Raw genomic sequence first — 16,725 nt, 5'->3', positions numbered from 1 at the left:
TTTAGAATACATTAATAGTAGTGTTCAGAGTGAAGGAGGTGATAGTTCTGTTGTGTTCTGTCCTAGTCAGACCACATCTTAAGTATCAAGTTCTTAGTACCACATTTTAGAAGGGCTGTTGTCAAGCAGAGCCAATACAAAGATGCTCTACGGTGTTCTATAGCCTAGAAAGCATTCCATCTGAGCATCACTTGAAACAGCCGGTGATTATTTAGCCTAAAGTGGAAGGGGAAAAAAAATTTTACACACACACATCTGTCTTGCAAAAAAGGGATTAGACCAATGGATTCATGTTATAGTGAAGGTTTCAACTCAGTATTTAAAGGGGGAAATTCCTAATAATTAGAGCAGCCTAAAAGAGAATAAGTTGTTTAAGAGGTAGGAAATTTCCTTATGATAGGAAAAAGGCTGAATGATCAGTTGCCGGAGATAAATGGATCATTGTTTTTCAGGCAAGATTCATGATTTGGGAAGAGTTTAGACCAGATCACTGGGGATACTTCAACTTTTAGTCTACGATGAAACATTGTGTGATTTACATTTTTTGCTGAGGAGATCCTCAAACAGCCCGTGTGAGTATGTAGTTCTTGACATGAAAACAGCTTTGTAACATCATTTTTAACAGTACAGTAAAGGTGCCCATCAGTGCAAGAAAGTAAACTTATATAGACCAAAGAACTGTCACAGCTTTATTTTGGTGACTTAATACAACATAGAAATATGATTTTTAATAATTCATATAAAGTTACTGACAATACATTTTTTCTTTTTTTTATTTTAATGAAAATTATTTAACTTAGAAATCTATTATGAAACCTGGTCTAGTCTTTTGCAGTTAACAGATATTCCAGTGCAAAAATAGATCCCATTACAGACAGCATAAAGTGCTTGGAATGAAGGACCGACAATATTGAAAAAGCACAAAAAACAGAGCTTTATCACAAGGTGTGAGGGGGAAAATATATCTAATCCTTAGTAAAACACTAACACACTATAAAAAGGGATGCAACAATTTTTAAAAGAGCATCTAGTAGCAAGGATTCAGATGAATATCTCATTATCAAAGTGGTTCAGTACCACGCAACATCACATGGCTCTTTGGAAAAATTTTACCTGATGTATATAACAGAAGGGGAAGATCAACAGAAACCACCTTAGTAAATGACTGATGGTCAATGAGCACATGATGTACAATATTCAAGAGCTGAAGAGCTCCCAGTACACTCAAAACACAGTAGTTTCAGCTTTTGTTTTTTAGCAATTGAACTAAGTAAAGATTCCTTCTCAGATTCACAGTTAATGACAAAATTCCAAAGTGTCAAGAAAGAGGAAGTAGCAGACATCTTTTTCAAGGCATATTTTGGGGAAGGCTTAAAACCCACAACCTTAAGTTTCCACAGGGTTGACACAATTAGGTTTTAAAATTTTCAGCATAGAATTTTTAAAAATCTATGATTGAATTATAAATAAAAATAATGGGGACCTAATATTTGTATAATGAAAGAGAGAGCACAATCAGACAAAATGACATCTCATGTAATTCTTATCAAGACTGACTCTACCTAGAAGAAAATTGTGTTTTGAAAGCTGAAATTATTTCTCTCAAAAAGGTTTATTAGTACAGTGTCCTTTTGTGTGGTTAAAGGAGTCTGGGAAAATAAAGCAAAAGTACTACTCATGGATTTGGAAAATTAGATCCTGATGCTAGTCAAAGAAGACAGCCAACTGAAGTTTATCATTTTGAATTTTGAAAATCTACCTCAATGGAAACCATTTTATATATTACAAAAGAATACAGGCAGAACAAAAATGTGCTGATCTCTTACCAAAGATTATTAGAAATTAATTCTCATCTTTTAAGGAAATGATAGGATGTTATTAACTCAGGAGACATCTTTTTTATTAACTTGGAGACAATCGTTCAAATGATGAAAATACCATAACAAACCCCTTTAATGATAAAAAAAATTAATTTTAAACAAAAATACAAACTATCCTGAAATTTTCTGAAATCTCTTTAAAAGGTTGTTTTTAACATCTAAAAAAAAATGGAGTTTCATATGAAAAAAGGCACTTCAACTGTACTATACCCATTTTTACAGCATCTACAGACAGTCTTCATGAAGTATTACTGAATTATGTTAAAGCAAAAATATCCACACAACTCAACAGAACTCCCAAGTGTTTACCCACTAAAAATACAAAGGTTTTAAACATCATCTAATTGCTGTGGACACATTCATGGAAGCAGATAATTCTCTTTGTATCTACTTTCAGGCCAGCTAAGAGTCTTTTTAAAAACAACATTTTGTCCTTTTTTTATGCTGTGAGAGAAATGACAACAAATTTTTAACAATAGGGTACAAGATTATCTGGGACAAATGTAGGTTCTGATATCTGCAAAGTCAATCATTTTAAGTGTACTGTAGTGGCAGGTGAACAAGGTACCTCTGAAAGTCAGCAAATATCTCCATAACAAATAGTTTTTAGCTTGGTCTGGAGACACTTAAACAACTATTTCTATGCTGTTGCTCTCTGAAACCTTTCATTTGATGATCCTGGGTGATGGGTGTTAAGGAGTAGGCTGGCTGCAGTGGATTGTTTTCTCAAAGAAAACCAAGATGATAGTCTGTAGTTATGACACCACGCCTTTCCACCAACCAACATATGTAAACCAATTATGCAAAATAACATGGCACATGAAATCTATGGAGACTCAATGCCTCTATTCAGCAAATTTTCAAAAAAATACTTACTGATAGTCTTGAAGTCAATTTCAAGCAACCTTAAAATTACTCAATTCTAAGATTGTTGTGAGATTTTGTAACACCATATTATTTTCACTAGTCCTGTTATAGATCTACAAATACATCCCAGGTTATGAGGTGATGCAGACATACTATAATACACTACAATATTTCTACAAAGAACCGGCTGAATTAGAAATCACTTAAGGTACTTAAAATTCAAATAACATGGAAAACATTAAAAGTATAATACCTTTTGTTAAAATAAAATAACTTGTTTTTCCCCTCCAAATTCTGGTTGAAATTCACAAAGCCTACAAAGCCATAATACTACATTTGTGTTGAACAAAATTACCTTGAGATGCAGGGTACCATTTTATTGGACAATTGAGAATGATGGACATAGTACCCAGCAGCTTTGCGTGTTGCCTCCTTTTCCTAACGTGCTCTCTAGCATTAGCAATATGCAGTCAAGGAATCTGTTGCATTCATATTCTACCTGCAGTTTGGCTCCTCTCTCGGCTCCTTACTAGAATTAGGCTCATCTAAGAGAGTCATAGGAAAGAAAGACAGGAAACTCTCCTGTGGCAGTGGAACTAAGAAGCCCATCTGTACAGAGCGGGCAAAAGTTGGCATGGCGCCACTCCTGCAGCAACTCACCAAAATATCAAAGCAATGCATAAGCCATCCACAGCCACATGGTGTGATCTGTGGCCCTGCATTGTTGACTGTCAACTGATTTTTCAGCAGTCCCTTAATTACAGAGCAGTCGTTGAGGCATTCCCTTCACAAAAACAGCATACAATATGCCATGGTGCTTCAGTTTGTCATGACTTGGCACTAGCTGGTTCGGTACATTCATTGCCAGCAATGGATGTGTCACCAGGAAACCTTACTCCTGGCATACCAGGATTGAATGACTAAGGATGGGCATGTCTTATAATTTCAATAAATAATCACTGGCCATGATTACTCAATGAATTATTGTTGCAACCCTGGTAAAAATATAAAAGGAACAGAAAAGGGATGATTTAAAACCCAATGGGTTCCATACTACAGCTTCCCATACATAGTTATACTAAATTGATAAACTAGATTCAAGTCTTTTCACTTGAGAGCCGTACAACAAGGCAAAGACTACATACAAAGGCACTGCCCCTGTAATGGAATTTTTTGTCTTCATTGCATTGAATTGCATTGCATTGTAGAGTATCAGCACAGGGTCCAGTCTGGTTTCTTTTCCACGAAATCCTCGGGCCCTGTCCCCTGGAACATGGGACTCTCCCTGCAAAGGAAGGCCTCTGGTTCCTCCTGTCTCTCAGCCTCTCTCAGGAAGGAGAGGGTAACTTAGACATAGCTTTCTCTCACTTTCTCATCTTGCAGAAAAGATCTGAGAATTGCAACATCTACAACAGTTTGATTTTTGTGCAATGACAGGTCCTTTAAGTGGTCATCATCACTTTGGTCCTTTGCAAAGTTTACAAATACCTGTTGAAAGAAAGGCGTAATCCTTGATTAATTCCTATCATGTTATTGATTCTTTCCTCTGTTTACCCCAAATCACCCTCAACCTTGACATTGGGTAGGGCAGGGAATTCATAACAACATGAATAGAGAATTTGGATAACTCAAGGAAAAAAAGAACACATTATTTTCCTTCTATCTACCATAGTTATTTAATTTATAAATTTATAAAGAGCTGTTTATAATTCATCAGCTGCTTAATCCTCCATAAGGAAAAAAGCATCTGGCCCCAAAAACCAAAAGAAAAAAAATACTAAACTGTATCCATAGGTAATCTTACAGGGAAGTGGGGAATTCACCTCCTAGAATCATTTAACTGAGTAGTAAAGAGTATAAAACTCTCCTTGAGGATTTAGCAGAATAAAAACCCTCACCCATTTAAAAATCAATCAGTTTTTATCCCACAGAAAACTTACTTGGTCAAGTGTTGTCTGAGAAACGGAATAATCTTCTATGTGGAATCTCTTTTTGTTCTGGGAAAGGATGCTGAATATCCTGGCCAGAGAAGATAGTGAAGACGGAAGCTGGTACTGAAGCATGTTTCGATGTTTCTCCTTGAGGACACTTCCCGGAAAGGCGACTCCAAAGAATTCCTGAACAGGCTTCAGGTCAGGATTGGAGCCTGCTATCCGTACAACTATTGTATAACCATCTCCAAATCTGAAACCAACAAAATCAAGTAGAGGGATTTCTTAGAAAACTTCTGAAAAGAATTTTAATCCAAAGAAAACCTATATTATGGGGGAAATGAGACTTGATACTGTGAAAACTACAGAGAATTCTTTCCAGTCTCCAGAAGAAGTACTAAAAAAATAATTCAATTCAATCATCCTATTTACCTTGGATTTTTAGATCTCCCAAACTGAATTACCTTAGGAGAGGACAAAACTATCTAATCCCCCAATTTCAGTCATCCACAAAAACCAAGGTTTCACCTGTTCTTTAAGTGCTGGACACTGCCAAGACATCGGAACCTCCCATTGACCATGATTGCCATTCTGGTACAGAGAGCTTCACATTCTTCCATACTGTGCAAAGAGCAAAACAGTTCCTTAGCTTTGCAGAGAGTGGATAAGCCATCAAACTGACATCTGGTGTTTACAGTATGTTACAATACAATAATAACATGTAAATGAAGTGCAACATAACATAGATACTTAGTTTCCACTTCATTTCAGGCTGGTTTTTAAATGCCACTCCATTTGGAGATGTAGGGGATAGAAAAGTGAGTTGGAATCAAATGACCAACTGTTTACCTGTGAGAAGTAAGCACCACAGATCTTCCTTCCTTAATTACACTTAGGGCACAATTCCATAAGAAACGACGGGCTTTTGGATCCATGCCAGTAGTTGGTTCATCCTACAATGTAAAATTGAAAATAGATTTTTTTTTAAATGCAAAATATTTCAAGAAGTTCTAATGTAACCATCCTTCGGTTTCTGTAATGCTCACTAAAATGTTAAGGGAATTCTTTGCCACATTAATTAAGAAGGGACAGACTTTCTAGGGATGGCCATTTTTAGGGATTTGCAGATTCCTCAGGGATGTGCTAGAGAAGATAAATTTTGAAGCTCCTTCCAGATGACATTTTATGACACTTCAATTTTAAAAAACTAAGACTAGATCTCATTTGGGAGCAGTTTGTTTTTTTTAAATCATAACAATATAAACACGAAACTCAAAAGTCAGCACATGAGAAGTATTTTAATATACATCACCTTTCTGTGCCCAGTTTCCTCATCTATAAAATAGTGTTGATGATACCTGCACTATACAGGGGTATTGTGAGGAGACAGAAACGAAACAAGAATTTTTCGTTTTTTTTAAAAAGGGAAACTTCTTACTACTAATGAGTCCAAGATAAAGCAGATGCTACACAAGTACAGAATCACAGAATATCATATCAGGAAGGATTTCCAGAGTTCATTACTTTTCAATGTCAGCTTTTCTGATAAACCACCTACACAGCATTCTGCACCCAGAATCCTGATGGGAGCCAGCAGCTAGGTAAAGCATGGCACGTCACAAAGGTTATATGGTTTGTTGTCAGAGGATGAGGGTTCACATCTGGGCTCTTCCCCTCACTCCTGTGTGAGGGAAGCCACAACCTCCTTAGACCTCAGTTTTCTCAACATTAAAATGAAAGGACTGGATTTAAATGAGCTCTAAGTTTCCTCTCGGCTCCAAATCTAGTATTCTAGCCTCACTACTATTCATTTCCTTGGTAAGGTCGAGTTACACCATTATTTCAAACCTTCTAAGTCACAGAGTAATAACTGTTGAGATTTATACAGTGAGAAGTAAAAGATTTGATTCTTAGTAAGTGAGGATGTCAAGTCTCCTGCGACCCCGTCTGTGTCTGTCCTCACCCTCGTATCTTCTTCCTCACATAAATGCTTGTGGATTAAAGATTGGATGAAAAAAAGATGCTCTAAGGGCTAAGCCTATCTATATCCAGGCAAGCATGTTGCATGTAAAGTTGTCCCATCCACTGTCTCTCTGAAACAACATGAATGCATGATAACTTGGCCATGTTCTAAAATCAGGGCTTTCTACTCTAACATCCTTAAAGCAGCCCTTTTTTGTTGCTATTATTAAATTTAACTTCTTTTTTTTTCCTGTGCCTAATTTGAATTTTGTTCTTCACTTGGGTTAGTAAATAGCACAGAGATGTGCTATTATGTTAAACAAGTCACTTAAATGAACCAAGCCCTAATTATAATTAAGCACTCATTTAGAATTTGAAAAGGGAAACCATTGAAAATTATTTTTTTAAGAACCCACAAAAACAAAACCAAAGATTTCCTCTCTTGGGCAGCACATGAGAACACGGATGATAATGATAATCATTAAAATGAGTACATAAGGGCATTTAAAAAGATCGAAGAATAATGCTCATCACGTACAATTTCTTTCAAATAGTGTCTTTATATGAATTTAAAATGTTTCTGAATAATAGCCAAAAAATCAGTCTTCCTTCCCAACATGGAAAAAGCTCCAAAGAGCTATGACTTTCTAGCACTTACCAAAAACACCACTGGAGGTCCCCCAATCAAAGCAATAGCAGTTGAAAGTTTTCGCTTGTTGCCACCACTGTAATTCCCAGCATACTTTTCTCCATATTTCACAAGACCTAGTTTTCGAATTGCCCAGTCACCAACCTATAGCAAGAAGAGAAATCTAGTTTAAATTTTTTTGCCCTCAAATTAGCAAGATATTGTATAATAGTACCTGAAATGCCCAGATCCCAATTCTATAATCATCTCTTTTACTACAAGGTAACTCAAAGACCAACATTTTTTAATTCCCCTTCTTTCTTCAATGTTTGAGGGCAGGATTTGACTCCCTATTTAAATGTGCTTTGTCAAAAACAGCCTGCACTAACAATTAACAAAGGGAAAGAATGGCCCTGACCTGTTTTCAGGGTCATAGGCAGACAATTTTGTAACAGTTAGCACAAATATTTTATAGGGACAACAAAGTTCAGTTCCTATCCAAACGATTCAGTATTATATTTGATGAGACAGAAGGCCCTGACATATAGTACTGAAGATAAAGGCCACGGGAAGCAGTAGAATAAACTCAGTGTCAAAAAAATTACATAACTTATATTAATCACTCTACCTTGTCACTTGAGAATTTGAAAAGGGAAATAAATGAAAATTATTTTTAAAAAACCCAACAATCTCCAAGAACAAAGGATTTCCTCTCTGGCAGCACACGTGTGAACACTAATGATCACTAGTACTTTTTTCTAGGAAAGAGACATACCCCTCCACTATACACTGCCCTGACCTGGCAAGGGAGGAAGGAAGAAACTGGTGACTTAGTGTTCAATGGCAACATGGAACCAATAATAGTGGGTCATAGCAACACATCCCCATTTTGTCATCTTCCCATGGTCCACTCACCACAGCATCTCACACAGAAATAGTGAGTGAAGGAATTAAAATTCCATATGGTTATTTCTATTTCATCAGAAAAAAAATTAGGGAGCTGATTCCTCATTAAGCTTATTCTGGAAAGCTTATAGGGTAAAAACGTTTTAGAAAGAATGCCTACTATAGACAGATGCACCATTGGCTTTGATTTTAAACAATCCTTACCTTGCCAACTTCTTTCTCAGGGACACCTCTCAGGAGTGCAAAGAATTCCACATGCTCTCTTCCTGTCAGCAGTTCAGTGATGGCATCAAACTGAGGGCAATAGCCCATGTTCTGATGTACTTCTTGGATGTCTGACAAGATACTGCAAAACACAAGAAAAGTAGGTAGGGGTTTTGCATGTAAGCAATCACTAAGTACCTGGCCGATGTTCCTAGCTCCCGTACCACCTAAGTGGCAGCCCCCCTTCCAGCATACTCTGTTGAGTTTCAGCTCAGCCTTCATAGTCTATAACTCAAGTAGTGTCATCATTCACTCACCTCTTTTAAAAAAATAAGGATATCAAGATTTTGCTTTACTATAATGACTTCTTGTAAAGGATTGTTAAGCTCCCAAAGCTTTTAACAGAGCAAACAGGGCAAGGGAGAAAATATCTGACAATATAATTGCAGAATAATCAGAAAGGTGAAGAAAGAGATATTTGAGCGGACTTTGGGCAGAATGCCAAAAAGAAAGGCCATTTCTCACCTGTTTTTATTGAGAAAAGCATCTCCTTTTGTCACAGTGGTGTCTCCAGTGAGCATCTTAAAAGTTGATGACTTTCCAGCCCCGTTCACTCCCAGAAGCCCAAAGCACTGAAAAAGAAAGCTAGGTGAGTTGAATCAGACCATGTGCCCAAGAATAACGATATTAACTACCAAACATAAGCCCAAGAATAACGATATTTTAACTACCAAACATAAGCCCAAGAATAACGATATTTTAACTACCAAACATAAGCTAGATTTCATAGAACCACTGCAGAAAAGCTTTCAAAGAGCACAGCCTTAAAATATTAAATATGTTCTTCGTTAGTTTTTTAAACGACAAGAAAGCTTATTGTTCTTTTGAGAAGCAGAAATCTTGTAGAAAATACATAATCCATATAAATATATACATATAATGTAGATATATGTATACATATAGAAATATACATAAAATCCTACTCTCATGCCTGATTATGTCATGGAGGAAGATCTTTAGTTTAGGAGGCTAAGACTAAGACATGAGAAGCATAAGCTCTGAGGAGTTCAACAATGAGAAAGGCTTTGAATATGGTCCTAGGAATAGGCTGATTCTGCTACCCAAAGGTCAACCTAGCTAAGAAGCCACTGGACAATAAATTCTTTGGCCATGACCAAACAAAAAAAAACAAAGAAAAACAACAAATGACCCTCGTTTTCATTTCTATGGTGGATTTGTAAAAGAGATCAGAGGGTGCTAAATATTGCAATATTTTTAGACCATGTCTGTCTGTCTGTCTGTATCTCCCACTTAAGACCTATACTTACAGCTAAGATAGGAGCATATGATTTTGAGCATACGCTTAGTGACCAATATATTAATGGATCAGAGAGTACAGGGAGGCTCATCACCAGATAACTGTCAAGTGATGATAACCTTTTTCAGCCACAAAAATCAACGAAAATCAACAACTACTAAGGCATACAGGGGTTGCAATCTACACTGACGGAGGAAGCATCCACAATGATGAAATAGCGGCTCTTTTGAAGTATGTGTGTATACACACACACACACACACACACATACATTCATACATACATACATACATACATACATATATAAATATATATATCTCATTCAAATACAGGCAGCAGCTCAGTGATCAAAGCTGGGGGTAAAAATCAATATGTAACAAACAAGAAACAGGATCCAATTTTACCATCCAATCTAAGAAGAAAAATTAAACATTACTGACAAGAAAGGGGAAATTGCATTTTATATTTATTTGAATTTCATCATCTGTGTGGATAGGCTGGATCAGAAAAGAAATGGTTTGAAAGCATAGAATTATCTTAAATAGCTCATGTTGTTGAAAATCACTATATGGATGTGGGTTTGCCTGTTCGTTACATTATTAATGTCCTACAGAACATCTAACTAAATATGTTTATGAACTCTATTTTTAAATTTCCTATTTCCACTCCTCTTCTAATTGACTTAGCACAAACTCCATTAACTGGTATAAAAACAAATGTGACAACTTTGACATTACCTCTCCAGGGGGGATGCCAACACAGATCCTATCAACTGCAGGTTTCCTCTTGCTTCTATAGACCTAAAATAAACCACATCCAGAAATACATGAGCATCAGTGATTCAAGGTCATCCCAAGAACACTAAGTTAAAAGAAAACAAAGATTTCAAAATCCAGCAGTCTCAGGAACAAATATTCTTGGTAAGACTCTCATATCTTCATAGGACCATGAAGACCTGGCATTATGATATCCTGAGTTTCTGTCTTGTTTAGAGATTGAGAACAAAAATTAGCCTGCTTTTTGGAATCTTAATTTCCATTTTTAAACTCAGTGGGGGTCACCTTTTTCTTTTTTTTAACAAACATCTAATAAAATGAGCATTTCCATACATTATAGAACAGAAGTAAAAGATTGTACATGAAACTAAATCTCTACCACACGAGCATACTTTTCGAGGTTTACAAAAATTTCAATATATAACTTTCAAAGCTGTCCTGCTAGTCAGTAATTCCTTCTGGTCCATACTTCGAAGTCAGAAACTTACCACTAAGACAATATAGATAAACCACCACCACCATCATAAAGGTTTATTCTTAGTGTTGGGACAAATACAAAAAATTACTTTTTTCCTTTGGATAACAATCAGAGGCTCCATTTTTGGGGGTATATAACTCAAAATTAGACGTTCCTTTCTCCCTAGTTCTGTTTCCACCAAACAAACAATCTGTGAGTTCCTTTTATACCACTGTATATCATTTCCTTATATATGAAAATCTGAACAAATAAAAGCAGATACATTATGGAGTAATGGTCTTAACAAAAGACTCCTTCGTCAAAATTCAACTTATACATAAGTTTTAGGAGTACATTTCTTTTGTGAAGTGAAATAATACCATACTCCAAGTGTTTACTAGGAACACAAAAAAGACATTAGAAAAAAGAAAATTTAAAGTAGTTATTCATTTCCTCACCTTGGTAAGCTCTTTGATTTCTAGAATATCATTCTGTCCGCCACCATCCAATATTCTCTGCCTTTCTCTCCTCACATCCTCATCCTCATCATTTAGTGGAGGAAGTTTTGCAATTACAGGTCTTGAGGGAAAAAGAGAGAACATATTATTCCAATGGAAACCAACCCCTAAATTCAACCGTCAAGGACAGTCCCTAATGGAACAGGAAATGGTGGTTGAAAAATACTAAATGACTGTGCTTACACAGCTATTAATTTTAGAGGCCAGATGTTAACAAAGGTCTTCCCTGACTTGAAATCAAAGCTAATTCTCCATGAACACTTTGTATCTCAGAAGCCTAAAGAAGTCTAGCTTCAGATACATTTCAACATTTTATTTAGAAGCCTCTCTCTGAGGAGTTAAGACAGCCCTAGATTCTTGGTGCTAGAGTATCTAGAAAATTTAGATGAGGGTTACAAAGATTATGAGGGGCTGGAAAATTATGAGATATGAGTATCAACTGGAGAAACTAAGGATATTTAGCCTGGAGAAAATAAAACTGAGAAGTGGACATGATTCCTATGGTCAATTATCTGTCACTGTGTGAAAGAAGGTTTAGGCTTTATCTGTTTAGCTCCAGAAGGAAGAATTAGAAGCAAGAAGAGGGAATTACAAAGAGGCACCTTATTGCTTGGTATAAGGAAAACCATCCTAACAAGAGCTGTGAAAAAAAAAAAATGAGCTGCCCCAAGAGGTAGTGAGTTTCCCATCACTGTAGGTTCATAAGTAAAGGCTAGATGGCCACTTGTTAAGGATGTAGTAGGGGAGATTCCTTCAATGCCAAAATTCTATAAAACTATGAAATCTGAGTTTTACTCATAACGATATGTGTTTGCCATCAACTTTAGTTTCCAGTCTGTGTTTTCTGAAGCATGTCTCCTTGCCTCCTCCATGAGTAACCCCAAATATTTAGCACTCAATGAAATCTGAGAAATCAGCTCACCTAGGCTTGATGAAGAACCTATACTGGATCAGTACTGTGATGAGGAAGAAGACAACTCCTTCCACGGCCATGGCAAAGAGGTTCCTTCCCACCAAGTCCCAGGACAGTGGAGAGACAAATCGGTTTTCTCCTAACGAAGACCAAAGAGAGCACACACACACATATCAGTCCCCCCTCTGAAAAGAGCAGCTAGACGGAAGGAAAGGGACGCAGATATTGAGTTTACTGATGTTTTAGGATTTCTACCATCTCTTGCACACTGGTCTGTGCTCCTCTCCAGGATGATGGCCACCATCCACTGCTGAGTAAGATCAAAACTGGGTGACCAAGAATGATTGCTTATAAAGCCATTAAACTATAGACCTGAGAAGGTATGCACTAGGAGGGAGTTATTCATCACTATTATCATTCAGTGTGCTGTGACTGCATATAAATATGTACACACATACGCCTATAAAATAGTTCCTTTCCTAATAAGACAAGTATTTCTTTTAAAATTCAAATAACAACAAATAATACTTTACAATTTACCAAGCAATAGACGTATTCTGCTCCAAACCCTCCCATCAGCAGTCTGGGCTTCCTCTTCCTTCTCCCAGAATTCAGGCTCTGATAAGTAAACTTTCACCTTATCTTGCCCATCAGCTCCTAAACATGCTTGGATGTGCAACTGGAGAACCATTCCTACCTCCCCAAGGCTATGTTCTTCCCTTATCTGTACTATCTCCTCCTATTAGAAGGCAAGCTTTTTGAGAGCAGGCACTATCTCATCTGCTTTTATTAAATGACCACACTTAACAAAGTGCCTAGCACACAGTAAGCATTTAAAAATTATTTTTCATTCCTTCATTCACATTTGATCATCATAACAACACTGAGGGAAACAGGGCAAGTCATCACGATGCCATTTTGCAGGTTAGAAAGCTGAGGCTTGGAATTGCCCAGAACCACAGAGTGAGTAAGTAATGCCCTAAGGCCATTAATGTTAACATACAGTACAATATATAATATTACAGTAATATACAGTAACGAAGGGCATATTCACTTACCAAACCTCTCCAGTGCATCAGCCATTGCCTGGTTTTTCACCATGTCAATCAGCCCCCGGCCCAGACAGAAGTGAGGGAATATCAGGAAGACAGACTTCAAGATATCATTAATATTGTTGAGTTTCTGTTAAAACAAACATAAAAAAAAACCCAACCATTATCAACAGCATACTATAAAAACTGGAATAAAGAGCAGACCTGTTGGCAAAGAGAAGAAACTGGAGATGCTTAAAGAAAAGAAGCTTACAAAAGATTTTGCAATTTCAAGCATTTGAAGATAGCCATCATCAAAAAAAGAGAATTTAATTTATTCCACTTGGCTCCAGAGGAAAGAACTAGGAGCGACACAGAGAGACAAATTTCAGCTCAATATAAGCGAAATTTTGTTTTAACAATTAAGGTATCCAAACGTAGAGTAGACTGCTCTGGGGGAGCAAGTTCCTCTTCACTGGAGGATCTCAAGTAGAGGTTAGGCAACCACTTGTTTGGGAGATGGGAGACTTGTTCAGGTACAAATGGAATATGTGACCTTTAAAGAAGTCCCTGCTGAGCTTGGAGATTCTATTATATTAATGCAAATCTCTGATTTCAGTTACCAAAAAGCATTAGCAATCATAGTTGATGAAATAAGAAATATCCTTTGGAGAGCCTGTAATAATGCCGTAGGTTGGAGAAAATGCAAACACGCTGGAAATTGTGGACATTTAGCCAGTGGCCTGTGTATAATCTGCCATAATTTTACTCTGATATACATTTCAAATTCATTTTCAGAGTGACACTTCATTGTACCATGATGGCAGAGAGGGGACCGGGCTTCTCAAAGGCTATGCCAAAGAGAGTGTCTGCAATAACTGGCAACGCTACTTATCCAGAACACAACTAAGAATGAGAAACAAGCGAAAAGCTTCCATGTAGCCAAAATGAACATGACAAAACACGTGCTCTGAAGCAGATTCATTTTACTTATGAAAGGTCCTCACTTATAATCTAATTACTTAAGCTAAACAAGGTTTGTGTTACAGGGCTTTTGGTTAACAAATCAGAATTGATCGAAGGCAGAAAGAAAGGAACATGGGAAAGACACAAAAGTAACTGCAGATAACGTGTCAACAACGAAGAAGGACTCAGGCAAGCTCTAAAAAGCAGAAACGGTTCAAAAAGTGGCAGCTAGCTGGCACAGTCCACAGAGCACCAGCCCTGGAATCAGGAGGACCTGAGTTCAAATCCAGCCTTAGGCACTTACTAGCGGTGTGACCCTAGAGAAGTCATTCAACCCTGACTGCCTCCAAAAAAGAAAAAGTAAGAAAAGAAACAGCTCCAAAGTTCACTAGCCTAGGTAGGGCCATTAATATAGTGACAACTAGCCCTACAAACCTTAATGAGGCCCAATGATTATCACTGTTGTAGGGAAAATTCAGTAGCTTATGTCCAAAATGATGACCACAATTATTTAAAAAAATGGTCAAATAGTGTTCCAATGTACTCTGTTCCCGAAGGCAGGAAATCAGATTTCCATCAGAATAGGTTGGAATGGAAAAGTCTTGGTTAAAGGGGTGAAACGTATAGCTAAGAGAATCGGACTGGGAATCAGAAGAGTTGGGGTTGAATTCAGCCTCTGCTACTTCCTGGGTGTAAAACCACAGGCAAGTTGTTCAGCCTCTTTGAGCTTTAGTTTCTTCATCTGTAAAATGGGGTATAACACTACTCGCCCTATCTTTCAAAACTATTGTGAGAGAAGTGATTTTGAACCAAGTATTATATAAAAGTCATTATTATTTACTCAGGAAACTTCACTCAAACAGATGAGGTGGAACCTCATCGCATCTCAGTTTTGCTTTAATTCATGATATTAGAGTACATTCTAAAGCAAATATCGTCATCTTTTCAAACACCCAATACTTCCAGGGGTACATGATCTCATTAATTTGGTTATTCAAATACGCAAACACATATTTTAAGTAATAATAACTGCCATTTCTCTAGTGGTTTAGATTTTACAAAGTACTTCACATACACATATCTCATCTGAGCTTTAACATAACCCTCAGAGGTAAGCAGTACAGGCATTATCATACATATGAAGATTCTGAGGATCACAGATGTTACATGATTTGTCCATGACCACCCAGCTAGTGCCAGAGGTGGGATCTGAACCAAGGTCTTCCAGGACTAGCAACCGTTCTACAATGCAACACTTCCTCTATGATAATCACAACAACCCATCAGGTATTTACAATCAAGATGCTGGTAACATGTAAAGGAATCACAATACTCACATTGTTAGTGAAAAGCTCTAAGACAAAAGTGGCCACACTTCCGTTAATCCCAATGAAGAGGTTCACACTAGTGAGGACCACATAAGCTGTGCTGGGGATCTTGAACACAAAGGAGGCTGGGTACATGAGAGGGGTTATTGACCACCTGGTAAGGCACAAAACATGATAAAATTAAGCATTATTTCTTGCTTCAGTGGTTCTTCATTTTGCAAACTCTAGACCTAAAATGCCTACCCATAAAGTAAGAGCAGAAGAGCCAGGACAGGTAGGTTGGTGGAAGACACATAGGATTTTTGCTGGAAGCAGATGAAGATGATGATGACCAAGGTGGCAGGTACCACATAGTTGCACTGAAAGAAAAATAAGAGTCCATCCTTAGCTCTACAGCTATATCCAAAGCTTCTCCCTCTGATGATAATATAGGACAATTAAACATATCTGAGAATAACTGTAGATGAACAGTATTAACCAAGTATTAGGCAATAAATTCTGACAAGCATTTTACCCTTGGAAGATCTCATAAACTTCATGTTGTTTCTATCTTTTTTAACATTTATTCCTAGATGGTACACGGAGTATACTTACTGAAAGATGAGAATTAAGTTTCAAGAGCTTCCTTGTAATTGGCAGAAAATAAATTATTACTATTATTAATAATAATAAATGATTTTACAGTGGTTAATAATAATAATAATTTTGTGCTTTAATGAATTCTCTTAGGAAATTAGTGAAGAATAAACTCTTGAAGTCTGACTAGTATGACATGGAAGGGTCTACACTGTCAGAGGGAACACCCAAACTTATACCCATAGCCATACCTATACCTATGAATTCACAGATCACCTAAAGTAATGATATAAAGTCACATTACAGTTTACCTAATTATAAAAATAGCAATATCCTTATATTTTAATTTATACAGTGCCTTTTCCTTTACAATTTCACATTCATTATTTCATGTTCCCAATAACATGATGAGGTAAGGTAGGACTGGTATTATTATTTTCATTTTCCAGATGTAGAAACTGAGGCT

At 36.9% G+C, this 16,725-nt stretch overlaps 1 protein-coding gene across 3 annotated transcripts in view; it reads right to left on the bottom strand.

Annotated features, from left to right (window-relative positions):
* Positions 1 to 676: 676 nt before the first annotated feature.
* The window catches only part of ABCA1 (ATP binding cassette subfamily A member 1), a 160,163-nt gene continuing 144,114 nt past the window's right edge, over positions 677 to 16,725 (bottom strand). For all 3 annotated transcript variants that reach the window (XM_072604167.1, XM_072604178.1, XM_072604186.1), the window contains 13 exons: positions 15,927 to 16,042; positions 15,693 to 15,837; positions 13,417 to 13,540; positions 12,368 to 12,497; positions 11,386 to 11,506; positions 10,432 to 10,494; positions 8,904 to 9,010; positions 8,379 to 8,520; positions 7,299 to 7,433; positions 5,528 to 5,631; positions 5,207 to 5,299; positions 4,688 to 4,931; positions 677 to 4,235 (listed from right to left, as the gene is read on the bottom strand). In XM_072604167.1, coding sequence (XP_072460268.1) covers positions 4,095 to 4,235; positions 4,688 to 4,931; positions 5,207 to 5,299; positions 5,528 to 5,631; positions 7,299 to 7,433; positions 8,379 to 8,520; positions 8,904 to 9,010; positions 10,432 to 10,494; positions 11,386 to 11,506; positions 12,368 to 12,497; positions 13,417 to 13,540; positions 15,693 to 15,837; positions 15,927 to 16,042 — 1,665 coding nt within the window. In that variant the 3' untranslated portion in view covers positions 677 to 4,094. The remainder of the gene's footprint in view (positions 4,236 to 4,687; positions 4,932 to 5,206; positions 5,300 to 5,527; positions 5,632 to 7,298; positions 7,434 to 8,378; positions 8,521 to 8,903; positions 9,011 to 10,431; positions 10,495 to 11,385; positions 11,507 to 12,367; positions 12,498 to 13,416; positions 13,541 to 15,692; positions 15,838 to 15,926; positions 16,043 to 16,725) is intronic.

This window comes from Notamacropus eugenii, chromosome 1 (genome assembly GCF_028372415.1).
Source record: "Notamacropus eugenii isolate mMacEug1 chromosome 1, mMacEug1.pri_v2, whole genome shotgun sequence".
In the NCBI taxonomy this organism is placed as follows: domain Eukaryota; kingdom Metazoa; phylum Chordata; class Mammalia; order Diprotodontia; family Macropodidae; genus Notamacropus; species Notamacropus eugenii.
The sequence above is the reverse complement of the archived record's forward strand: the minus strand, read 5'-3'. Positions and strand labels throughout refer to the sequence as shown.